Below are 27,058 nucleotides of genomic sequence, written 5' to 3'. Positions count from 1 at the left end.
ACTGGTGATTGAGTTCAATCTGTAGGCCCTCTTCAGTCCCCAGAGGTTGGGGGTGGACTGAAAGTTCCAATCCTCTAATCATGTGGTTGATTCCATGGATAACCAGCTCCCAATCCTCTGCAATTTTCCAAAAGTCACCTCATTAACATAACAAAAGACACCTTTATAGCTCTCCTCACAGTAAATTGCAAGGGTTTTAGGAGCTCTCCGCCAGAAACAGGTATGAAGACCAAGTATGTTTCTTTATAAATCACACTATCACAGCACCTGAACTGTGAACGGATCGCAGCGGGATGAATGTGAGAGATTACAGAGTAAGTTGTGTCCTAACGAGACAGACTGTGCAGACAAGATGGGAAGTAGAGGCATAAATTACTTTGTGAAGTTCACACCCTATGTTATTGAGTGTTGGGGTCATGGTCAATTTGAATAATTGAAATATATATATATATGAAGAAATATGAATGATGAATATAATTGGAATGGGAGAGAAAATAACCATCAAGAAGTTGAATTTAGAGAGCTTGGGAGAAAAATGAAGTTTAAAGATACTGAATTACTGTTTGGGAGACAGATGAATTACAGATGTGGAAATAACAGCTTCATAGGTGGGAGTAGATGGGTTTCCCAAGAGACAAGAGAAGATGGCCTAGGATTGAATTCTGAAGAAAATCCACATTTATAGGACAACAGGAAGACAAGAACAGAGACATCTTTTCCCCCTGTGATCTGAACCTCCCTTTGAACCTACTCTGCACTATGTTGTCCAAAGAAGAAGGATGAAAAGGTTTGTTATCCAATATGTCTTCACTTTCCATCCCTCAGCTACTGACTGGTAGGACAATTTGAAGTCATTAATTTGGCCAAATGGTTAATGTTGTTTAATAGTACAATTAACTAGTAAATAATTGTAAAGCACTTTGTAAATATAAAGTACTACATAAATGTTTATTAATAACATTACATCAGGAGGCTTATTTCAAGTTACATTTTTATATCCAAGTGTTGTATTGGTGTTTCAGGAGAAATGCCAATAATATGATGAAATGCCATCATTTATAGACTGTATTTGAAAAATACAGCAAAGGGATTACAGGAAAACACAACCAGCCTTGGCCATCCTCGGCTGAAAAGAGTGAACTGGCATGAAATGCCCCTCCCTCATGAAAGACAAGAGGCAACGACAACATGATTAGAGAAGCGTGTAACTGATCACAGAGGAAAACTGCTGTCATACACAGCAACTTCATTTTACCCACATGTTTATAAGAAAGAGAATTTATCAGATAAAACGATCTGAAAGGCACAGGGCAGGAGAAGGAACATCAAGGTAGGAGCTTTGGGGAAGCCACTTGATACAAATTAAAATAATAGCAACATTTTATGAATTCATGGTTCACCTACTCTATACCGTAGTGCATTGATGTATACTGTTAGCATCCCCTATTTTGCATATGGGAAAATAAGGCCAAGAAAGGTTAAGAAACTTTCCAAACATCACACAGCCAGTAAAGGACGGAATCAAGATTCAAACCTACACAGTATGATTCCAGTTTCTGCTGGAAGGAATCTGGGAAAGGTTTTTATTTCCTTGATAAAGTGGAGCACTAGCCCCTTTCTCCTTTTTCCTGCCTCTAATCAAGGATGCTGAAGCTGCAACAATCATCTTGGAACCATGAGGTAAAGGACAAGAAAACACAGAGACATCAGCCTAGCTGCTGTCAAGTGACTTAACCCATGCCAGTAGTCACCCACCTCAGAATTTCTTGTTATGTGAGAAAAATATACCCTTCTTTGTTTAAGCCACCACAGTCAGGATTTCTGCTATTTGCAACATTAACCAATATGCTAAATATTTACCATACAAATAACAACAGCTGTAACTTACTGAGTGTTTGCTATGAACTGTGCACTATTTTATGTGTTTTGCATGTATTCTGATGGAAACTATGAAGTAGGCACTGTTGTTATTCCATTTTACTGAAAAGGAAACTAAGGCACACTCTATCTGGCTTGCCAAAGACGACACAGCTGGTAAGGGATTCAAATCCAGAACCTGGCTTCAAAACCTCTACTCTTCAGCAAATATACTCTGAGCAGTGAAACACTAAAACCATTCCAAGTGAAATCACAAATTAAAAGGGACGCAGCAACGTTATTTTGAAGATTCTAGAGCATGTGTTTCTCAGCGAAGACATTTAACATTTCAGGAAGACAAATCTTTATTGTTTAGGTTTGTTCCACATTAAAGATGTTTACCTCTGTTCCCCGGGTCCTAGAAGTACTCTCTAGACAGTGTCAACCAAAAATGCTCTCCACATTTCCCAACAGGAAGGCAGTGCCACCCCAGTTAGAACCACTATTCTACAGCAGTGTTTGGCAACATTCTCTGTAAAAGTCCAAACAGTAGATAACTTAGACTTAATAGGACAGTTGGTCTCAGTCTCAGACACAATTACTAACCCCCAACATTATAGTGTGAAATCAGTCATAGGCAACATATACACAAATGAGCAAGGCTGTGAGCCTCTCAAATGGTTTGGACCACGTTACGTTGTACAGATGAGAGCCCTGAGGCACAGGAGAGGATAAGAAACTTGCCTGCAGTGATTCAACTAGTAAGTGAAGGGTGCGGACTCAACTGGGAGACAGAGTGATTCCAGAGCCTGCGCTCTTATGCAGGACACCTTTGAGCTCACAGATTGTAGATGTTTTTCTCCTGGTAGAAGACATAGTAAATGCCCCAGAGAACTTGTCACACTCCAGACTCTGGCCCTCCTCCTCTGTCTGGTGTTGGTTGTTCTTTCCTGCTTCTGTGACAGTCAGGACCCAGTCTAACAAGGTCAGACTTTATGCTTAACACCAAGCATGGCTCTCCTGGTTGGCTCTGACACACAGCTATCCTTAAAGGCTCCAAAATAAAAGATTCTGCCAAACTGATCACTAGAACAGTTTCTCACTGATCTGTGGCTGTTTTTATTTTGTACCCCTCAAGGTCTCATTTTAGAGATCCCAAATCTATCATGACTCATTGAGGTGAGCAGAAATAGAAAGCTCTTAGCCCATGGTCTGTGACATGTAAGAGCCTTCTAGTATTAGCCAACATCCATGTAGCGTGCAGAGAAGCAAGCAGATACCTATGATCCAGATCTAAATGTGAAATCTAGGAAGACCCACCAAGGCTGAGAACCCCCAAGTCAGTCCAAACAGTACTGGTGAGCAAGGCTGTGACTGCTGGTTCTGTTACGAGTATCTCAGCCCAGGTTTTAGGTTTCCTGCTGGGTTGGGATGAAGAAGGACTCCTAGTCAAGGATGGGCCAAGCTCCCACATCTACCCACCAAGGAGCCAGACAGACGGAGCCAATTCCAGAAGTTGGTTAAGATTAAAGTACAGATCACTGAGGTCTCATGGGACTTGGCAGCTCACCAGTGTCTAAGACACAACATATGCACTGCCTCCAGCTGGAGTGAGGGTCCGGATGCAGTTCTTTTTCCACAGTAGAAAGGTAGGGAATTTAGCAACAGTGAAGGAGAGCGGGCTACCAAAGATGGGAAAAACAAAAACGTAATCACTTCATAATGCTTTTTAGGGAGAACTAGAATACACTGGTTCTGACATTTTCTGGTTTCTGTAAGGATACGCTTTCACTACAGAGTTGAAATATAGAGAAAACTGGGGAACAGACAGTTCAGTTCATTGTGTTTAACAATTTGATGGATTATCTTCTCTTCCAATAGGTTTTTTTTTAATACAACTGACTTGTTTTTGCACTGTGTTAACAAAGCCTAAAACTATGATAGAATTAGAGATCAACTTCCCTCAGGAACTTATAAATGTGAAATATTTAATAATACTTGTGATAAATAAACATGGATTTCAAATCCCTAATGTTTTTATTCAGTAAAAGTAAAATTTTAAGGGAAATGTAGTTCTAATATTATTTTACTGCTATATTTGTCATAATTTCTTATATATTTATGAAATAATTTCTTTTTAATAAGCAGAAAGCAAATATAAGAAGGTTGTGGTAGGTAAATAACTTTGCCTGGTTTCATTAATCACAACAGCTCATTTATACTGTGAAGTGCCTATAATTGTCATGAAGCTTCAAAAATCCTTATCTTAGGTTCTATTATATATACAATTCATTTAAATTACATTAATTATACAGATTTTTTAACGAAGCAGAGATTGTGCTTTCAATTTTCACAAGTAGAGACAATGATCAAAATATTTATGTGCATATTACATATTTTGTTCTGTTGACATTCATAGTTCATTTACTCAGTATAATATTAGCACCTTTGCATGGGAGAAAAAAGGCAAACCTAATTTTTAATATTTGGATTTCTCTTTGAGTATTTATGTGAATTTTAGAAAGTTTTTTTTTTTAATATCTAACCAAATTCAAGCAACATTTTTCAGGGAATAAAATATTCAACTTTTTTTTTAACATTAATTAATAATGCATGTAGAACAGTTTTAAAAACATGGGTAATACTGCATTTACTCCAGAGTGAGTTCCCGATTTCAATCCAAAGATAGTTGGCCAAGTGACATTAACATTCTGGGCCTCAGTTTACTCCTCTATGAAAGAGGAATAATAACATTTTGTGGTAAAGATTTAAAGATTGTTATGTCAAGTGTTCAAAACAATGCCCAGGCCATAGTTAGTGCTACCTAAGTATATTATGTTATTAGTATTTTCCTACTTGGAAGGAGTTCAACTTAACATGCAAATTAGTGATGCCCAAGTTCACTTACATAAAATGGGTAATGACAGTTTTTTTATCTTCAAAATTCCATGAAAGCAGTATAAGGTAACCTTGTAGGCTAAATTTTAAATCTCAAAATAGTGAGCTCAGGAGTATTGCTCCTTATGACATGATTTAAACAGTGTGGTGGCAAAAAAATCTCCTTATCCTTCATGTTGCTGTTAAAACCTGTCTGACCAATGACCCATCTCTGACTACACGGGGACATATGGAGAAACTAAGATGGTAAGACATAGCAGTTTGTGGATCCAGCCAAGGTGGGGGCTGGGAGATGAGGAGAGTCCCAGGGAGAGGATGAAAAAGCAATGTAAATTAAACCTAGGCTGAATCTCTCAGATTATCCTCTTTCTCTACACTCTTTCCCCTTCCTTCTTCTCTCATTATATATACCACCTCCTAGGGCTGGCCAGGACATACTGAATCCAACACTCCAACCAGGAAACCTGTGTGTGAACAGGGATCCTACTAGGAGGTTTCTATAGAAAATGTAATGCCCTTGCTTTCTTTCATCAAACAGAATCAGAAAAATCTCACCTCAAACTCATATGCTTTCCTTATATGTGGTAGGCTGTTTGTTATCCCGGAGTCCTGACTATGATAAAATTGGGGGCTCCAGGAAGACATTCAGTGAAGAGCTGCTTGTCTGTTGTTAGAAATCCTGATTCTTTGAAGCCCTTCTAGTAGAGGGTCTCTTAGAATGTATCAACGTTGGTTTTGAAATCATTTTGTGACAGCGTATCATGTTAGATGGCTTAGGGTTTGGTAAAAATAGGAGTGAGGAAAGAAAAAGGAAATATATACAGACAACTCCTTGCTGGAGTGCTCGGTTAAGTGTGCCAAGGCCAGTCCTGGGGCAGGGACATATATGAGAGAGGAAGGAGGGGAAGGAAGGATTAACCATGCTAGGGTGATTGTGTACTTTGTGAGACTATATACATATATAGTTTCATTTTGTTCTGCATCTCCCAATCACCCAGAATTAGAAAATCTTAATTTTTTTTTAAGCAAATGCTCTATGGAACCTTGCTAACAATTTGCTGCTTTTCTTGGATGATTTATTTTCAATACTTCAAATAGGATCTTATTTCTAGGACTAGACAGAACTGCCATTAAGGTATATCCAGTTTACCCTGGTATTCTTCTTGTGGCCAGAGTCTTCCTGCAAACCTCTCTACAACTTAAAGCCACCAATCGGTTGATCGGTGAGGGAAAAATACTATAAAAAATATTTGCTTATGAATTGCTAATTCTAGATTTTATTTATATGCATGTATACCCTGGGAAGCCATACATTTTTAAAATCTAGAAATATTGAAAACTCATTTAAAACAATACTTTAAAACTTTACCCTGGAGTGAAGCTCGTTTGACTATTTTCCTCTCCCATTCTCCTGGCCGACTCTACAGAAGCAGTGCCAATGAGTTGTGTTGCCCAAGAGGCCATGAATAAAAGAATAAAGGAGAAACACTCAATAAACCAGTGACTACACATATGCAAGCTCTGAATAACTGAGTGTTGACTGTAGTTTGGAAGTTACAAAAATGCTAAGATGTGATTTTTCTTTTAGGTGGGAAATGAGGAAGGATGAAAGACTAGAAGAAGAAGAAAAAGCAATGCTGGAACATTTAAAACGAATGTGCGCCATCCAGAACTCTTCTGCCTTAGATAACGCAGAGGAACAGTCATCTGCAGAAAACAGCAACAGCTTTATTTTAGGAAATAATCACATGTAATGGAGTAGGATTTTTACTCTAGTCAGAATGAACCTCAGATGTGCTGTGAAGCATGAAACCAATGACTGACTAATCTCTGAGCTGCAGAGGAGTACAGCTCATAAAGAGTAAAGTGCTACATTTTTTATTTTAAAAATAATTCCGTATGTTTTTCTTTCCTCAGTCGTCTTCTTAATATGTTATAGCTGCTGCCATCTCGTGTTCCCTTTGAATTATTTTTTTTCTTCTTTCAGGCTTGAAGTATCTACAACAACAGGCAAAATTTTGGGGAATCTTTTCCCTAAGAATTTTTAAATACAATATTTGGATTTTCAGTTACAGTCACATAGTCTCCCGAGGGTCATCTGAAATTTTAAAATGAATTTTGTAGCCATAGCCCAAGTCCAGGTCTTAATTGCCTATAATACCTACCACTGTACCAGCCTCCTTTCCCATAGCCTCTTTCTCATCCAATTTAGTTAAATCAGAGCCACAAAAAGCACTCTCTTGAAGTATAACTTTAGTAATATCTCTGCCTATAGTGGTTTTTCAAACATCAAACTTCCAATCATATGCTTTCAGAACCTATCCCCATTGGTACCAAGTTCAGGCAACTGCCTGTCATCCTCTTGGCTCAAACCAGACGCTTGCCATTTTTCCCAGACAGAAACCATCTTTCTCCCAAAATCATGTTCAAAACTCACTCCAGCAATCTCTTATCCATAGTTTCTTTTACTTCTCTTATTTCTATTACATTGATACACACACACACACACACACACACAGGAAGGAAAAGGGAACATGTTCTAGTGCCCTCTATGCCAAGTACAGTTATATTTACTACACCCTTCCTATCAGTAGCTAATATTAGATTATAAAGACCTTGAGGGCCTTACAACATAATATGAAGTCTCCCTTTATAACAATGGTCTCCCCCAAATAACTACTATAGTTATTCATCTAGTGGGCAGTTAATAAACACAGTTGTTTAAATGGCTGTCATTGTAAGAAGAAGACAATTAGACTTTTGAGCAATCTCCAGTACATCTGGAAGAAGCCTTATATCTTGAACTATTTTAGACCACATGACACTGAACATCATAGTTTCTCATGTTCTCAGGTTATTCATGTTCCCACATTCTGTGATTTTTATAAAATATGTATATGCTACATGATTTCCAAAGGAAAGTACTTAGGCATTTTTCAAAGAGTAAAAGCTTGGATTGCAGAGGCCACCTTGGAAAATTTCTTACATTATTTCCTTACATAAAAGCACATAAATGGCCATGTAGCCAGCTGCCTGCCAAATAACAAATTTTAGTTTCAAAGAATATACTTTAGTTGGCCAGGATAATCATGAGCCAAGTGTTTTAAGACATGATTGAAATAATTTCTAAAAATTCTATGCAGACCATTTAAAAATGGTAAATATTCATGAGAATTGGACTTCCCATATAATCTTACCTATAAACAATTACTATAACAACCAATATAAGTCAACAGTTGACTTTTTCAGCTTAGTGATGGTCTATGTACTTAATCTGTATAACTATGTGTTAGTAGAAAAGACACTAAAATAGAAAGTGAAAAAAAAAAAAAACTGATCCAAAACCAAAATAAAATAATCTTATAGGATTTCACATTTGGGTTCTTCTGTTTTCTAATATATCTAAACATCATCTGTTAACACGATTTTTTATTGAATCTGTACATTTCTGTATTAATCCTGCGAAGTGACTTAGTTCCTCTAGAAAAGAATTTCTATGGCTCCCTTCTGAAAGGAAAAAGGTACAGTAAGGAGAGAATGAGAGTTGTTGGAAGGAGAGAAAAGTAGAAAAGAGAGAAGAGCTTGCATCTAATTTCTGTACTTGTTCTATGAAATTACTGTAGCCATAAGTGCAATAAAATTTATAATTGGGAGTGTTAAATGGCAAGCTATTGATTTTTCAGACCATTTTGACTTTATACTTAATGTTTCTTAAAGTATGATAAAAAGTGATACTTCAAAACAATTACTCTTTCTCATTTATTTTTGTGTAAATAATAGGAATGAAGCTTAATATTTAATAAATCTGCATATGCTTATTACAGAAATATTATCTTCTTATGAAATGTCATCTTCCTTCTGTTTTGTTTAACTGTATTTTTATGTAACTATAAAGAAGTATCTATTTTATTGGCTATGTTAAATTACTATGTTAAAGTAGTACGAATTAACTTTTTAATAAACACTTTAAAATACCTGGATAACATGGACTTGAATTGAACAGGTTCACTCGTACACACATGTTTTTAACTAACTATGTACTGCAGTACTACATAATCTGCAGTCAGTTGAATCTGTAGATGCAGAACCATGGACACAGAGGGCCATCTGTAAAGTTATACCTGGTTAGGAATAGGTACCCCTAATCCCTGTGTTGTTCAAGGTTCAGCTGTATAGATGATAATGTGTATTTCAGATATTTTACACTTTGTCATCTCTGCTAAGCAATGTTCTAAAACTACCAACCAAGAAATGGGAAAAATAAATCACTGTTTTGTCTACTACATCAAGACACAATATAGCTATAATGTCAAAAGTTAAAAACAGAGAATCTTAAAAGCAGCAATAGTGCACATAGCAGTTCCCATAAGACCACGAGCAGATTTTTCAGTAGAAACTTTGTAGTCCAGAAGGGAGTGGCATGATATATTTAAAGAGGTGGAAGAAAAAAACTTCTAATCAAGAATATTCTATATGGCAAAATTGACATTCAGAATTGAAGAGAGAGAGTTTTTCAGACAAGCAAAAGCTAAAAGAGTTAATCACTACTAAACCAGCCTTACAAGGAATGTTAAGGGAGCTTTTTAGCCTTTACACTAAAAAGAAAGGGTAAACTAAAGAGAAATAATTAACAAGAAAACATATGAAAATATAAATCTTACTGGTAAAGGCAAATATATAGTAAAGGGAATGAATTAACCACTTATAAAGGTAATATGAAGGTTAAAAGACAAAAATAAATATACCTATAAATAAAGATACCTATAACTACAATAATTAGTTAAGGAATTTACAAGATAAAAAGATGTAAAATGTGACAACAAAAACAAAACACTGGGGGTGGGTGAAGAGGAGAGTAAATACAGAGTTTTAGAATGTGTTCAGATTTGTTATCAACTTAAAATAGCCTGTTACAAATATAAATTGCTGTATGTAAGGACCTTGGTAACCACAAAGCAAAAACCTATAGTAGTTATACAAAAGAGAAAGAGAAATCTAAGTATATGACTAAAAAAAAGTCATCAAGACACAAAGGAAGAAAACAAGAAGAAAGGAATGGAGAGGAACTACAGAACAGCCAGAAAACAACTAGCAAAATGACATTAAGTACTTATCTATCAATATTATTTCAAATGTAAATAGACTAAATTCTCCAATCAAAAGACAAAGAGTGGCTGAGTGGATAAAAAAAAAAAAAAATCCATACACTGCCTACAAAGACTCTCTTCAGATGTAAGAACACCCACAGACTGAAAGGTACAGAAAAAAGATATTCCATGAAAATGGAAAAAAAAAAAAAAAAGCTTCAGTAGCTATACTTATGAGACAAGATAGACCATATAATCAATCAAAATTGTAATAAGAGACAAAGAAGATCATTACATAATGATAAAGGATCAATCCAATAAGAAAATATAATATTTGTAAGTATTTATGCCCCCAACATAGAAACACCTAAATATATAAAGCAAATATTAACAAACCTAGGGGAAGAAATAGACAGCAATACAATAATAGTAGGATACTTTAATACCCCACATATATTAATAGATAGATCATCCAGACAGAAAATCAATAAGGAAACATCAGCTTTAAACAATGTGTTAGACCAGATTAAGTAAATAGATATATACTGAATATTCCATCCCAAAGCAGCAGAATACACATTCTTCTCAAGTGCACATGGAACATTCTCCAGGATAGCTTAGGTCACAAAACAAGTCTTAATTTTGGAAGGGTGACCACAATGGTAGGAAACTAGAAATCAATTACCAGAAGAAAACTGGAAAATTAACAAATATGTGGAGATTTAACAACATGCTACAAAACAACCAATAGGTCAGAGAAGAAATCAAAAGAGAGATAAATATCTTAAGATAAAAGAAAACAGATATATAACATACCAAAACTTATGGGATGCAGCAAAAGGCATTTCTAAGAGGAGTTTATAGCTTTAAATGCCTACATCAAGAAACAAGAAAATTCTGAAATAAACAATCTAACTTCAAGGAACTAGAAAAAGAATAAATGAAGCCCAAAGTTAGTAGAAAGAAGGAAATAACAAAGATCAGAGAAGAAATAAATAAAATAGAGACTAAAAAGATGACAAAAATATCAATGAAAACAAGAGCTGATTCTTGGAAAAGATTTTTAAAAAAGGACAAACCTTTAATAAGACTAAGCAAGGAATAACTAATAAATAAAATAAAAAATGGGAGGAGAGCTGTTAAAACTGATACCATAGAAATACAAAGAATCATGAGACTATTAATGAAAAATTATTCACCAACAAATTTAGAAGAAATGATTAAATTTCTAGAAACATACGAAGTACCAAGACTGACTCATTCAGAAAACAAAAAAAGTTCAAGACCACATGGATTCACTAGTGAATTCTCCTAAACATTCAAACAATAAAATACCCATTCTTCTCAAACTCTTCCCAAAAAAGAAAAGGAGGAAACACTTTAAGACTCATTTTATGAGGCCAGCATTACACTGATAGAAAATCAGTCAAGGAATGCCACAAGAAAAGAAAATTACAGACCTGTATTCTTGATGAACATGGGTGCAAAAATCCTCAACAAAATATTAACTAACCAAATCCAACAATACAATAAAAGGATCATAAACCATGATCAAGTAGAACTTATGCCAGGGATAGAAGGATGGTTCATATACCTGCAAATCAATCAACATGATATATCACATTAACGAATTGAAAGAGTAAACAAAATCAATAAACCACTGGCTAGGCTCACCAAGAAGAAAAGGCAGAGGGACCAAATAAATAAAGTAAAAAAATGAAAGAAGAGAAATAACAACCAGTATCACAGAAATGCAAAATACCATAAAAAAGTACTATGAACAGTGATATGCCAACAAAAGGGCAACCTAGAAGAAATGAACAAGTTTCTAGAAACATACAGTCCACCAAAACTGAATCAAGAAGAAACAGATAATTTGAACAGGTGGATTACTAGAAGTGAAATAGTATTTACAGCAAAAAAAGTCAAGGACTGGATAGCTTCACTGGGAAATTCTGCTAAACACACAAAGAAGAACTTATATCTACCTTTCTCAAACTCTTCCAAGAGACTGCAGTGGAGGAAATGAAGCCATCATCACCTGACACCTAAACCAAAAAAAGACACTACCAAAAAAAAAAGGCCAATATGTTTGCAGAAATACTCAACAAAATATTAGCAAACCAAATACAACAATCCATAAACAAGATCATACACCATGATCAAGTTGGATTCATTCCAGGGTCACAGGAATGGTTCAACATATGCAAATCAATCAATGTAATACACCATATCAATAAAAGAAAGGACAAAAATCACATAATCATCTCAGTAGATGCAGAAAAAGCATGTGTTAAAATTCAACACCCATGTATGATAAAAACTCTTACCAAAGTGGGTACAGACAGAACATATCTCAACATAATAAAAGCTATTTATGACAAACAAAAATATGTTACATTTCTTTACACTAACAATGAAATATCAGAAAGAGGATTTTTTTTAAAAAATCCTGTTTAAAATAATCACATCAAAATATTTAGGAATAAATCTAACCAAGGAGATGAAAGACTTATACACTGAGAACAATAAAACATTGATAAAGTACATTTAAAATGATTTAAAGAAATGGAAACATATCCCATGTTCTTAGATTGGAAGAATCAATATAGTTAAAGTGGCCATACTACCCAAAGCAATCTACAGATTTAATGTGACCCCTACCAAATTACCTGTGACATTTTTCACAGAACTAGAACAAATAATCCTAAAATATATGGAACCACAAAAGGCCCAGAATTGCCACAGCAATATTGAATAGAAAGAACAAAGCTGGACTTATAACCCTTCCAGACTTCAGAGAATACTACAAAGCTACACTAATCAAAACAGCATGATATCATCACAAAAACAGACATATAGATCAATGGATCAGAACAGAGAGCCCAGAAAGAAACCCACACACGTATGGTAAGTTAAACTTGACAAAGAAGGCAAGAATACACAATGGAGAAAAAACATTTCTTCAGCAACTGATGTTGGGAAAGTTGGACAGCTGCACATAAATCAATGAAGTTAGAACACTCCTTCACACTATACACAAAAATAAACTCAAAATGGCTTAATGACTTAAATACAAAACATGACACTATAAAACTCCTAGAAGAGAATATAAGCAAAACATTCTCTGACATAAAGTATAGTATCATTTTCTTAGGTCAGCCTCCCAAGGCAAAAGAAATAAAAGCAAAAATAAATGGGACCAAATCAAACCTACAAGCTTTTCGCAGCAAAGTAAACCCATAAATAAAACAGAAAAACAGCCTATGGACTGGGAGAAAATATTTGCAAACAATGCAACTAATAAGGGATTAATTTCCAAAATACACGAAGAGCTCATATAACTCAATAGCAACAACAAAACCCAATAAAAGAAAAATGGGCAGAAGACCTAAATAGATATTTCTCCAAAGAAGACACATAGATGGCCAACAGGCATATGAAAAGACGCTCAACATGGCTAATTATTAGAGAAATGCAAGTCAAAACTAAAATGAGGTATCACCTCACACTAGTCAGAATGGCCATCACCAAAGTCTACAAATAATAAATGCTAGAGAGGGTATGGAGAAAGGGAACCATCTTACAGTGTTGGTGGGAACGTAAATTGGTGCAGTCACTATGGAATACAGTATGGAGTTTCCTTAAAAAACTAAAAATACATTTAATATAAGATCCAGCAGTCCCATTCCTGGGCACGTATCTATAAAGCTCAAATTTGAAAGGACATATGCAGTCATGCACCCCACTGTTCACAGTGACAGTATTTAAATAGCCAAGACACGGAAACAACCTAAATGCCCATTGACAGAAGAATGAACAAAGAATATGTGATTGATACACACACACACTCTGAAATATTACTCAGCCATAAAAATGAATGAAATTCTGTCATTTGTAGCAACATGGATGAACCTAGAGATTATCATATGAAGTGAAGTATGTCAGACTGAGAAAGACAAATGTAAAATTTCACTTAAACGTGGAATCTAAAAAATAGTACAAACAAACACATTTACAAAACAGAAACAGACTCAGAGATTGAAAACAAACTTATGGTTACCAAAAGGGCAGGGGGTAGGGGAAAGAAAAATGAGGATTATGGGATTAACAGAGGCATACTACCATATTTAAAATAGAGAACAAGGATTCACTGTATAGCACAGGGAATTACAGTCAACACCTGTAATAAAGTGTAATGGAAAAGAACTGTAAAAAGAATATATATATATATATATAATATATATATCCAAATCACTTTGCTGTCACCTGAAACTAACACAGTATTTTAAATCAATTATATTTCAATTAAAAAAATAGCAAGTTCAGTATAATCCAAAACATTTAAATACTAAAAAAGATGCAATCAGAAGTAAAGAATTAAACAACTGGAATTTAAAAAACATTAGAAGGAATGAATAACAGATACAGAAGAATGTATAAGTGATCTGGAAAACAGAATAATGGAAATCATCTAATCAGAAGAGCAAAAAGAAAAAGAAATTTAAAAAATGAAAACATTTTAAGAGATCTCTGGGATTACATTGAACGTACCAACATTCGAATTTTAGCGATCCGAGGAGGAGAAGGAGAGAGAGAAGGGGGTCGAAAATGTATTTGAGGAAATTATGGCTGAAAACTTTCCAAAACTGAAGAAGGCATAAGATATCCAGGTAGAGGAAGCACAGAAGGTCTCAAACTACTTCTCTGTCTCTTCAATTTGGGGGCAGCAGTTTTCCCTGTGACTTCAGTACTCTGAAGGATCTAAGAAGAGATGTTGATTTTTAGTTTGTTCAGCATTTTTCCTTGTTGTGAAGATAAAAATGGCTCATTTCCAAGGTCCAAACTCTTTACATATTGAACTGGAAAGCTCTAAATCACTTAAAACAGTCCTCTTTCCCAGCAGAGTCCTGACCCAAAAACATGGCTAGAAGGAAGCGGGTATGGTCTGTTTTGCCTTTGTTTCTCTACCTTTTACTTCTCTCTATCCCACACTTAATTCTGTTACTTCAAGGTCCTTCAATGTCAGCTCAGGAGTGGGAAGAAAAGGCTATTGTAAATTATGATTGTGGTCCCCTTGGTAACAAACGCCCAGCTGTTGGTGCTTTCTGTCATCAGGTATTTTCTATATTTTTGTTTTGGAGGTTCACCCAATTTCAGGAACTCCAACATTGCCATTCCCTGATACATGGGACAAATGCTCTAGCCAGCACCTCAAAATTCCCATATGGTTCCTCTTCTGGTGGCTTACTTCACACAACCTCATTCTGTTGATTGGTTTGCTTCTCCTTTCTTTCTACGGGAGTTGCTTCTCTTCTTTTCCAAAACAATTCTACCCTAGTGTTTGTTTCTCTCAAACAAGATACACTGAAGTCCTATGCCCAGTGCCTCAGAAGGTGACTTTATTTGGAAATAAGGTCATTAGACAGGTAATCAAGTTAAATGAGGTCACTGGGATGGGCTCTAATTCAATATGTCTCATGTTCCCATAAAAAGGGGAAATTTGGACAGAGATAGCACGCACAGAGAATGCTATGTGAAGATAAAGGCAGAGATTGGAGTGATGCATCTATAAGCCAAGGGGCACCAAAGATTGTCGGCAAACCCCCAGAAGCTAGGAGAGAGGCATGGAACAAATTCTCCCCCACAGCCCTCAGAAAGAACCAACCTTACCTACACTTTGACCTTGGACTTCTAACCTCCAGAACTGTGGGACAATAAATTTCTGTTGTCTAAGCCACCTAATTTCAGGTACTTTGTTACAGCACTCCTAGAAAACTAATACACCCAGCCATGTACCCACATCTACTAGCTGCTGGGAAAATGTGACAATTATTATCTCTTTACTCTGTCACTGCAGGAACCCTCAGTCAGTCTCTTGCCTTTAAATATTTTCAAGCAAGAGCTGGTAAATCATCTTTAAGATTGCCATTTCCCAAAGTCCAAGATTATTGGCCAAATTCCCATCCCTATTTCTAAAATATCTCTTATCACCTGCTTCCTCAAAGGCAACATAGGATGGCCCAGGACCAGATCATTCAGACTCTTATGGGTTTATGAAGAAAACAATTTTGGATTTTATTCCATTTGGATAGAGAAACTCTTAAAAGTTTTGATAAGGAACGTAACAAATTCTGATTTGCATTTCAAAAGAATTTCTACAGCTTCCAATTAGAGACTAGAGTGTAGAGAGGTAAGAACAGAAGCATGCAGAACAATTAAAAGACAATTAGAGCACCAAGTGAGAACTAGAGTATAGCTGCAGAGATGGTGAGAATTGGTTAGATTAGGATACCTTTTGAAAAGAGTGCCAATAGATTTTGCTGAGGGACTGAATGTGAAACATGAGAGAAGAATCAAAGTATGACCTGAACAATTGTAAGAATCAATGTGCCATTTATTGAGATGTAACAATATGCAACAGGAATGGGTGAACAGGTTCTGGAGATACAAAATATAGTTTGGAATGCATGTTGAACATCCTAATAGATATGCTGAATAAAAGTTATATACGTTAGTATAGAAATCAAAGAAATCGTAACTGGGAATGGATATTTGGAAGCCATCATCATAGCAATGCGGTATAAAAGACAATGAAGGGAATTAATGAGATCACCTGGAGACTGAAGGTGGCTAAAAGGGGAAAGAGATCTGGGGCACACGAAAATTAAGAAATGAGGAAGATCCGGCAAAGGAGAATCAAAAAAGCCCTGTGAATTCACAAAAGTCAAATGAAGAAAGTGTTTCAAGTTTCAAGAAAGAGTTTGTCGTTAACTGTGTCAAATGCTGCTGAATGCTTAAACAAAATGAAGACTAAGAGTTGCCTCTTGGATTTATCAGGATTGTTTAAATGCCCTGGTATCTACAAACTCCCCTTTCATTCTAACATATAAATTACCTAAGAGGCCTCACATTCAAGTGTGCATAAGAATTACAGATCTAGAGTTTATGCTTAACATATGCATTCTGTACTTAGGGAATTTTCATGGGTGACTTTTACTATCAGGGATTTTGCCATAAAAGCTGAGTTTAGAACAAAAATTATCATCACCTGCCAACCCCCTGTTAGGGAATGGGACCATAGCTTTCCACAGCTGTTTCCAATTTATCCTACTAGTACTGAGGAAAAAGAGCAGTGTTGGGGAGTTTATACTTAACTACCTATTTTATGTAAGTCATAATTCAGAGGCAAATTTAATTTTCTAAATCTAGATTTTCCTACCTCCTGTCTTTTCTGAGTTGAATAGACCAAGTGATGCAGGATGGGCCGTGAGTGGGAGAGTGGGCAATTAGCTGCAACTACACTCCCGCAAATGTTTTTTAAATTTTTGGAGAACAAGGCTTCACACAGGCCCCGCGCTCTAAGGCTACTCAGGAAGGGGTGTCCCTCACTTCCGATTATAGGGCGACGCAAAGCCGAGGAGAGTCCGTAGGGAAAGTACAAGACAACTCTTACCTCCCACCGGCCTCTCTCTCCCAGCCCGCCTACCGCCACAGGAACCAGCCCAGCGACCACGCCCCGCCTATTTCCGGATTGTCGTGGCCGCCGCCGTCGCGTGCGCAATGACGTTTCAGTCTCCTGCGGACCCCGGAAGTGCAACTCGAACTTGGTCAGGGCGCGGATCCCGAGAGGGAAAGTCATAACAACCGCACGAGGGAGTTCGACAGAAGAACTGGAAGGCCACGCCTCTCCCCGCCTCCCCCCGCAGCCCTGTAGCTGGGGGCAGAGCTCAGGTAGGACCCGCGTTTGGCGGGGTCAGGCCCAGGCCGATATTAGAGGAGGGGGCTGGCCTGGTTCGTCTCGGGCGGGGGTCGCTGGCGCGGAGGCTAGGGGCTGCCCCGAACCACGCTGCGTGTCTTGCGGACACCTGTACTCTGTGTCTGGGACCCCGCTGATGGGCAGCTTCCGCTTGCCATTGCCACTTACCAGGCGGGGCAGGACACATGTGTTCCCAGGATGAGTCTCCTTACACTTGGACGTATGGGGTTCTGGCAGCATAGAGATTGTAGCTCAACGGGCCTTCCTACGCTTTTTCAGGAGGGGAGGTATTGAGGTTCAATGGTTAAAGATTTTTTCTACAGAAATTATTATCACCTGCCAAAGCTTTACCAGAAACCGTTCACTGCAGACAGAAGATTAGAGTGCATTTGTAAAATGCTCTCAAAACTTGTAACATGCATGAGCGCTCGTGAGACATTTCACTGGGATGAACTCTTAATTGAATACTTTGGACTTCGAACTAAAGTTAGGTGTATTTTGGAAGCAGTCTTCTCCCTCATCCAGAGATTTAACATATTCTTCCACTGCTCCAGAGTGTCTGGTAACTTAGTTTTTGGCTATATTTATTGACAAGCAGTATTGTTGCATTGATCTATTTCCCCAAATCATCTGAAAAGTTGCAGGGGGAAAATCCTATGGTTTTCAGGCTGGTGAATGCCTTGTACTGTTTATCAAAATAAAGTGCAATGTGATGCAATGTATGTTATCTTTTTGTCTTAAAGCAGTATTAGAGGTATATTCTTCGTGTTTAATTTTTATCCCTCATTGTGAGGGACAGATATACTGTTTTCATTTAGTGTATTCAGAAAAATAAGTCAGAGAGCACTTTTTTGACATACTGCTACCAGGCTTCTGTCTTTTTAACTAGGTGTTCCTTCCACTTACTAGTGAAGTCTAAACCAGGGATGCTCTGGATGGCTTTGAGGCAGTGGATGCTGCAATGCTGGTATAAGGTAGAATAGTACTAACGCCAGGAGAGCTGTATGGCCTATGAAGCTATGAACATGCATCTTTTCAATCAAATAACAGATATTTACTGGCCTCCTTCATCGTGCCAAGTAGCGTTCTAGGTGCTGGGCTTAGAATAGTGAACAAAATATGTAGTCTTTGTATTCCCTGGAATTTACCTTGTAGTAAACAGAAGGGCAATTAGCAATATATCGAGTAGTGATAACAGCTATGAAGAGAAAGAAAATACATTGAGGGGAGAGGGAATTATGCAGATTGCTATCAAGGGTGGTCAAGATCAGCCTTTCTCATAAGAGGACTTTTGAGTAGAAATCTGAATGAAATGAGAGAGTGAGCCCTGCTGGTATATGGGGACCAGTGTTTTAGGCTACAAAGAAGGCCCTGAGGCATGACTATGTTTGGTATATCTTGGAATAGCAGTGGTATAGGCTTGGAGGTATCAGAGTTTAAAAATCTCAGGACTATTTATTCAGCGATTTGTGTGTGCATCAGAGATTTTGTTTATTGACAGTCTATTTTTCTCAGCTTTCCCAGCCAGACCTCTTTGAGGAGAATCTGTTGTCTTCAGATATGTAGAAATGTTTCCACGCTTTTCATTAGCGCTAACAAAATTAAGCACTATTTACTCAGTTATACGTAACTTGTGCTGTCTGTTTTAGGGTCAGATTGGGTTTATACAGTGGCCATGGATAACTAAGTAACAAGTGAAATAAACTAACTTATGTCAACTTTACTTTTCATTCTCTTTTTTAAATTGTGGTAAGGTATACATAACATAAAAGTAATCGCTTTAACCATTTTTAAGTGTAAACAGTGGCATTAAGTATATTCATATTGTTTGCAATCATCACTACTGTCTATCTCCAGAACTTTTCATCTTCCCCGGCAGAAACTCCATACCCGTTAACTCCTCATTCCTCCCTCTCCTCAGCCCCAGGCAACCACTAGTCCACTTTCTGTCTTTATGAATTTTCTATCTCTGCTCTAAACACTTCGTGTAAGTGGAATCATAAAACATTTGTCCTTTTGTGACTGACTTATTTTGCCCAGCGTAATGTCTTCAAGGTTCATCTCTGTTGTAGCATGTGTTTTTCTTTTAAGACTATACCCAGAAGTGGAAGTACTGAATCATGTGTTGATTCTATGTTTAATTTTTTAGGGATTGCTTTACTGTTTTCCACAGTGACTACACTATTTTACATTCGTAACACCAATACACAGAGGTTCTATTTTCTCCACATTCTCACCAGCACTTCCCCACATCCTCACCAAACACATTTTCTCTCTCTCTTTTTTTTTTTTAATAATGGCTATCCTAATGGGTATGAAGTAGCATCTCAATGGTTTTTATTTCCTAATTATTGGTGATGTTAAGCATCTTTTTATATGCTTTTTAGCTATATATACATCTTTGGAGCACTATTCATTTATTTTAAGGTCTTATTTTAATAGAAATTTTTGCAGGTTTTTGAGGTTAAATTTAAAAAAATTATTGAAGTGTTGATTTACAATGTTAGTTTCAGGTGTACAGCAAAGTGATTTAGTTATACATATACATACATATATATTTTTCTTTTCAGATTATTTTCCATTATATGTTATTACAAGAAATTAAATATAGTTCCCTGTGCTATGCTGTAGGTCCTTGTTTGTTTCATATATGGTAATGTGTGTCTGTTAATCCCCAATCCCTAATTTCTCCCTCCCTGCCCTTTCCCTTTTGGTAACTATGGTTTGTTTTTTATGTCTTTGAGTCTGTTTTTGGTTTGTAAATATAATTTGTATCTTTTTTTTTAGATTCGACATAAGTGATATCATACGATATTTGTCTTTCTCTGACTTACTTCACTTAATATGATAATCTCTAGGTCCATCCATGTTGCCGCAAATGGCATTATTTTTTCTTTTTTATGGCTGAGTAGTATTCTTGTGTGTGTGTGTGTGTGTGTGTGTGTGTATGCATGCCACAACTTTATCCAGTTGTCTTTTAATGGACATTTAGGTTATTTCTATGTCTTGATTATTGTAAATAGTGCTGCTATGAACATTGAGGTGCAGGTGTCTTTTTGAATTATAGTTTTCTCCGGATATATGCCTGGAAGTAGGATTGCTGGATCATATGGTAACTCTATTTTTAGTTTTTTAAGGAACCTCCATACTGTTTTCCATAATGGCTGGACCTAACTACATTCCCACCAGCAGTGAAGGAGGGTTCTGTTTTCTCCACACCCCCTCCAGTATTTATCGTTTGTGGACTTTTGAATGATGGCCTTTCTGACTGGTGTGAGGTGATACTTCATTGTAGTTTTGATTTTCTTTTCTCTAATAAGTAGCAATATTGAGCTTCTTTTCGTGTGCCTGTTGGCTATCGGGATGTCTTTGGAGAAATGTCTGTTTAGGTCTTCTGCCCATTTTTTGATTGAATTGTTTGTTTTTTTGATAATAAGGTGTATAAGCTGTTTGTATATTTTGGAAATTAGTCCCTTGTCAGTCGTGTCATTTGCAAGTATTTTCTCCCATTCTGTAGGTTGTCTTTTTATTTCATTTATGGTTTCCTTTGATGTGCAAAACCTTTTAAGTTTAATTTGGTTTGGGGTAAATTTTTTAAGGATTAAGAAGGCAGACACCTTGTCTTCTGTTAGTTTCTTAAATCTGGAATACTGTAATTGTAAAACCTTCAGTTGTCTGTAGACCAAGTACATGCTGTAACTCCAAACTTAGAAGTAAAGACCAGTAAAGCATCTTTTGTAACAATGAATGAGCCTTTTAGTATCAGACTTTGATGAAAACAGTTCTGAAAAGCTGAAAATCATCCTTACCTGCTTGACTTTTTTCCTCTTGTTTAGAAGGAAAGGAGTGTATTGATTAGCCAAAATAGCACTGTGACTGTGAAGTGGATCTCTTTTGTCTGGTAGCCGAGAAGTGCAGTAAACAGAAGAGATAAAAATGATGAAGAAATAGAAAAAGAAGTGTTGGATAGCAGTATAGCAATTGGATGTGGCCAGATGGAGAATGGCAAAGGAGATCAGTAACAGTAATGGACCGTATGCACTAGAGCTGACAGCAGAGGAGAGGCGACCTGGCAACAAAATGACAAAGTAATATAGCTTTACAGATTGGAAGGGGATGGGAGATAGGGTGAAAATGCAGATCACTGGCTACATCTCAGCATGTGGCTCTGAAGTCAGTCACTTGGCCTTAAGTAATTCAGTAAGGCCTACTGTATACCAAGTAGCATATGTCAGTTCATCTGGTTCAACAGTTAGTGTTTGGAGGATGTGCAGTGTATGCAGTCCTCCGGGAGTAAGCTAAGTTGTTCATACTATGTATCACATCATTTCCATCCATAGAGTAATGAGGTTTTATTGAGTAATTTAATGAGTAATTGTGTAATTTAATAATGTTCAGCATTGCTAAGAAAATTTTTTTAGATTATCTGTTTAGGAAGAGAAGGAATTTTTTAATTCAGAATGGCTAATGATGCACTAGCTCAAGGCAATACATCTTTTTTAAAAACTGTTGAATGTTTTGTACACTACTGTTTATTAAATATTCTTTGGGTACTTCATTTAGCTAACTATTTCAGTTATAGAGCTTATTTAAGTTGTGTACTTTGCTTTAATATAAAGTAATGAGTGAAAAATGGTGCCACAATTTTGCCACTCTTTGGCAAATTGAAATGGATTAATTTCCTACAGATGAGGTAGCAGACGACTGACTTGCTCAAGGTTTTACAGCTAAGTTAAAGACAATTTAGGAATAACAGTGCCATACTGCTTTCTCTGATATTGTATTGTTGTCTCTTTTTTTGAGAGTGGTTTATTTTGCAATATAGATACTGCAGTCTAAAAAACTGAAATAATTTTTGCTGTAGAGAAAAATATCACTGTGAAGACAGATCATTGAAGCAAAGCATATATTGTATGTTTCCATTTCTTTATAGCAGGTTGGATGTTTATTTTAAGTATAGTCTAGGTTGATAGTGTGCTTAGGGTTGATTTGCTCAGAGGTTAGAAAGGTGCTAATGAAACTCAGATTGTAGATTTGGGCCTTGTAGGGCCCTTTATTAGCTAATTATGGGGATGATAACAGCTAATACCCAACAGCGTAGCTGCTAATGGCTGTGGGATATGGCTAGTATTCCTATCCCCCTGCTAACCACATAGGCATCATTTGTGACTCGGTATAAGAAAGCAGCAGGAAGGATACTATATGCGGCTCAAGAGGCACAGTACCTCTATTTAAAAAACAATTCAGTGTTAACATGCAAGGCAATGAAAGAATGTGATACCCTTTTCATCTACAAAGCATAGCTTAGTTTTGTGTGCCTTGTTTAAAACATGGAGCAAGGTAGAATTGTGGTATAACTCAAGGTGAAGCACCTATCAATTAATCAGACTTCTCAATTTTTAAAACTGCTTCACTGTCCATGACTTCACAGGGAGAGACCATCAGAAGCTCCATGTTAGGTACTCTCCTGAACTCTGTCCTATATGCTTTTTCCCTTCCCTGACATTAATCTGAATTAATTTCCACGTGATAAACCATAACCATGCGTATAACGGTTTTCAGTGAGTTCTTTGGGTCTTTCTAGTGGATTATCAAACCTGAAGAGGCTTGTGAATCCTCTGAACTTGTAATTGGTGTTAAAAGTGGAGGTAATCTGTGTGGACTGTGCCATCTAACTCCGTAGTTGTTCAAAACCTTTCACATCTCCTTTCTCTGCTTCTTCCTTCCTCTGATTAGGGGCAAAAGTGGCTTTAGCTTTTGAAGGCAGGACCAAATGAATGGATGATGTTGAAGTAACCTATCTTCTAAGATTGAGGCTACTTGGAAGAGTATCAAGAATATTATAACACAAGTGTCTCCAAAAGTGATGCTATCCCATGATACTTTCTAATGGCTATGAACCCAGTTGCATTCTCCTAAAATTCGTATGTTGAAGCTCTAACTCCCAGAAAGTGATTAAGGTTAAATGAGGTCATGTGGGTGGGACACTGATCTGATAGGATTAGTGTCTTTATAAGAGACACCAGAGATCTCACTTTCTACCTTGTGAGGACACAGCAACGAGCTGGCTATCTAAAAGCCAGAAAGAAAATTCTCACCAAAACCCAACGCAGCCATACGTTGATCTGGAACTTCTAGCCTCCACAGCTGTGAGAAAATAAAATTCTATTGTTTGATATACTCAGTATTTTATTATGGCAGCCTGAGCAGACTAGTATACCAGTTCATGGCTGATCTTTTATTTTTCTTAATTAGTGATTAAATTTCATGTGCTCTGGTGGAGGAATGTTGAGTTCAATGAGCTGAGTTTCTCTTCAACCCACTTTATAGTTGAATCATCTGATATTGTTAAAAAAAACTTGAAAAAAGAAGTTGATCAGAAAGGCCTCAATGGAGACTGTTAGAGTACCTGCCATCTAAAGTGACTGAGCAAAAAAAGTTGGTGTGTGAAAGTAGAAGAAAGAAAGAAGGAAACATGGGATGAAAAAGTATAGGTGGTAGGAACTTTCCTGTAGGCTGAATTCTAGCCTAAACTTTATACAGGGTAGCTCTAGGCTTGGGTCTAGTATCCAACAAAGTTGGCTTTACTGGAATCCATTTTGAACTTCTTCCTCCAGCTTCAAAGCATTTCTATCTATATCCTGTTCTCTTAGGGTCTTTTCTTACCTTTTTTCTAGGTGACTAATATGATAAAATCAGTTTGTGCTAGTGGATTTCAGAGGTGATTGTGATAAGAGTATTGTTGTTTATAGGTAATAGTTCATTATTTTGAAATAGTGTAAGTGATTATAACGGTGAAAATTTAATCTGCACTAGGATACTGCAAATACTTCTAAGAAACTAGACGATTCCATTTTATCATTGAAAACAAACTATTTAATTAAAACAAGTTTATTTATTCTGAATATTTTTCCTCAGTAAGAAACATGTATAATTATTTTTATCCAAACAAGCATATGTGTTTGTGTTTTTTAACTGTTCCAATTAAAAATGCAAGGTTTCTCTCCCTCTGTCTCTCTCTTTCTGTCTCAGTGAAGAAAGATCAACCTCTAATACTGAAAAAAAAAGAGTTATTTAAACTACCTTTTCTCTATTTTTTAAATCCAAAGACAGTTAAAGAAAGCAGCATTCCTGTTTTGGTAAATCCACAAGTAGCTCCTTTCCCTCATGGAAAATAAATCATTGCTGAATTGGAAAATCAGTAAGCAGTTCATTGATGATGAGAATGAAAGAATGTCAGAGCTGTCCACTAGTTCACTGGGGATTTAAATAATATGTTGTCTTTTGCTGTGTAACAGATTATCTCAAAATTTCACAGTTTCAAATGAAAAACATCTATCATCCCCCATAGTCTCTTAGGGTCAGGAATTTAGGAGCAGCGTAGCTGGGTGGTTCTTGTGAAGGATCTCTCACAAGGTTGGTGTCTAGGTGTCAGCCAGGGCTGCAGTCATCTGTAGTTTGACTGGGTCTGAAGGATTCACTTCCAAGCACACTCAAGTGCCTGTTGGCAGGAAGCTTCACTCATTCATCACATGGGCCTCTGCCTCCATAGGGCTGTTCAGCAACTTGGCTTTCTCAGAGCGAGTGATCTGAGAGAGTGAGAGAGCACTCAAGATGGAAGCCACGATCTTTTATAATCTCAGAAGTGTGATACTGTCGCTTGTCCTGTTTACTGTTGGTCATACAGATCAACTCTGGTATGGCATGGGAGGGGAGTACATGAGGATGTGAAATCCAGGAGGTGGAATGCTGGCTGCTACAGTCTGCCTTCCAGCCTGCAATGGTTCATGTCCTTCATATGTGTGAAGTATACCTACTGCTTCTGAAGGCCCTCAGATGAATCAGTCTATTACTATATCATCTCAGTCCAGAATCTCATCATCTAAGTCAGGTCCAGGTATAGATGGGGTTCCTTGGATGTAGTTCCTTAAGCATAACTCCTTGAGTACACTTCTGTTCCACTCACTTGCCTCTGCTCATCCCCCTCCTCCTCAACACCTAGTCTACAGTGGTGAGACAAGGATAGGATAACTGCTGTAGATGGTCTTGTTCCAAAAGGGGGAAAATGGGAGACACAAAGGTGTCACTGGTTCATAGCAATTCTGAGATGCAGGTTGGCAAATATTGGACACTTCTTGATCAGGTCTCAAGCCTAGCGATATTTATTCATGTTTTCAGCTTTGCCTTCAATACTCTTGCTTTTACCTGTTGCTTTTTTCATGAAATGTTTCAGGTGTTTGTAGGTGAGTAGTTTTCTCAATCTGCTTCCTGCCAGTAAAATTTTAGGGTCCAAAGGCCTTACTTCATTTAGGATATGTCTACTTTTTTAGATATTAAATTAAAAGTTATATTAAAATCTTTTATACATCTTGTGGGTATTCTGTGAATTCTATTGAGCTGCATTTCTTTAGACAAAAGCCATATCTACACGTTTCTTTAAGATAAATCCTTGTGTATTTCAGGCTCCTGCTAAGGCTGAGGGACAATACCCTTAAGCTTTCTAGAAACTTTATTGTTTGAAAGGATCAGTAAGACACACTCTATTCTGTTTACAGAACCTTTTGTCTGACTGATTAGTATTCTAAGGTATCATCTTTAATATTTCTGAATTTTAACAGAAGATTTTCAGTCTTACTTTCAGCATCATCTTTGAATCATGTTTTCCTGGTGGTGCCCTGTATTTGATCTTTGATCAGAAGACATTTTTTAATTTTAGCATCATTTGTCTTCTGGAGAGGATTTTTTGTTTAATAGACTTTATTTTTTAAAACAGTACTGGGTTCACGGGAAAACAGAGTGGAGAATTCAGATTTCCCTCACACCTCATGCCTCTAGACTGACACAGCCTCCCCCATTATCACCATTATGCATCACGAGTGGTACCTTTGTTACAGTCAGTTAAACTACACAGACATATCATTATCACTCAGAGTCTATACTTTACATTAGGATTCCCTCTTGGTGTTGTACATTCAGTGGGTTTGGACAAATATATAATAAGTACCTACCATTACAGTATGAAACAGAATAGTTTCAATGCCCTAAAAAATCTTTGTTATGTCTATTTACACCTCCTTCTTCCCTAACCCCTGGCAACCACTAATCATTTTACTGTCTCCATAGTTTTGGTTTTTCCAGAATATCATATAGTTTGAATTATGCTATATGCAGCCTTTTCAGATTGGCTTCTTTCACTTAGTGGTATGTATTTATTTTGCATTTAAAGTTCCCCCCCATCTTTTCATGGCTTGATGTTGATAGCTTTTTCTTAAGTGCTGAATAATATTCTATTGTATGGATTACCACAATTGATTTATTCATTCACCTATTGAAGGACATCTTGGTTGTTTCTAAGTTTGGCAATAGTGACTGAAGCTGCTCTTAACATCTGTACACATGGTTTTGTATGGGCACATGTTTTCAACTAATTTGGGTAAACACCAAGGAGCATAATTCC

General features: G+C 36.8%; 2 protein-coding genes and 1 long non-coding RNA gene across 12 annotated transcripts in view; 2 read left to right on the top strand and 1 right to left on the bottom strand.

Moving 5' to 3' along the window:
• KIAA0825 (KIAA0825 ortholog) overlaps positions 1-7,273 on the top strand; it is a 348,749-nt gene extending 341,476 nt beyond the window's left edge. For all 6 annotated transcript variants that reach the window (XM_045512550.2, XM_045512549.2, XM_045512551.2 and 3 more), the window contains one exon: positions 6,344-7,273. In XM_045512550.2, coding sequence (XP_045368506.2) covers positions 6,344-6,509 — 166 coding nt within the window. In that variant the 3' untranslated portion in view covers positions 6,510-7,273. The remainder of the gene's footprint in view (positions 1-6,343) is intronic.
• LOC123615196 (uncharacterized) overlaps positions 1-17,372 on the bottom strand; it is a 76,885-nt gene extending 59,513 nt beyond the window's left edge. Inside the window, exon 1 of the long non-coding RNA XR_012505529.1 lies at positions 17,299-17,372. This is a non-coding gene — a long non-coding RNA (uncharacterized LOC123615196). The remainder of the gene's footprint in view (positions 1-17,298) is intronic.
• A 46-nt stretch (positions 17,373-17,418) lies between these two features.
• ARB2A (ARB2 cotranscriptional regulator A) overlaps positions 17,419-27,058 on the top strand; it is a 362,742-nt gene continuing 353,102 nt past the window's right edge. For 2 of the 5 annotated variants that reach the window (XM_010949571.3, XM_010949570.3), the window contains exon 1: positions 17,421-17,576. The gene's annotated coding sequence lies outside the window, so the exon portion shown is untranslated. Of the gene's footprint in view, positions 17,577-27,058 lie in introns of all 5 variants that reach the window. The other 3 variants (XM_045512561.2, XM_045512560.2, XM_074360373.1) reach the window with 3 other exon arrangements.

Source organism: Camelus bactrianus, chromosome 3 (genome assembly GCF_048773025.1).
Source record: "Camelus bactrianus isolate YW-2024 breed Bactrian camel chromosome 3, ASM4877302v1, whole genome shotgun sequence".
Taxonomy (NCBI): Eukaryota; Metazoa; Chordata; class Mammalia; order Artiodactyla; family Camelidae; genus Camelus; species Camelus bactrianus.
Note: the sequence above shows the minus strand (reverse complement) of the source record. Positions and strands in the feature narration are given on the sequence as shown.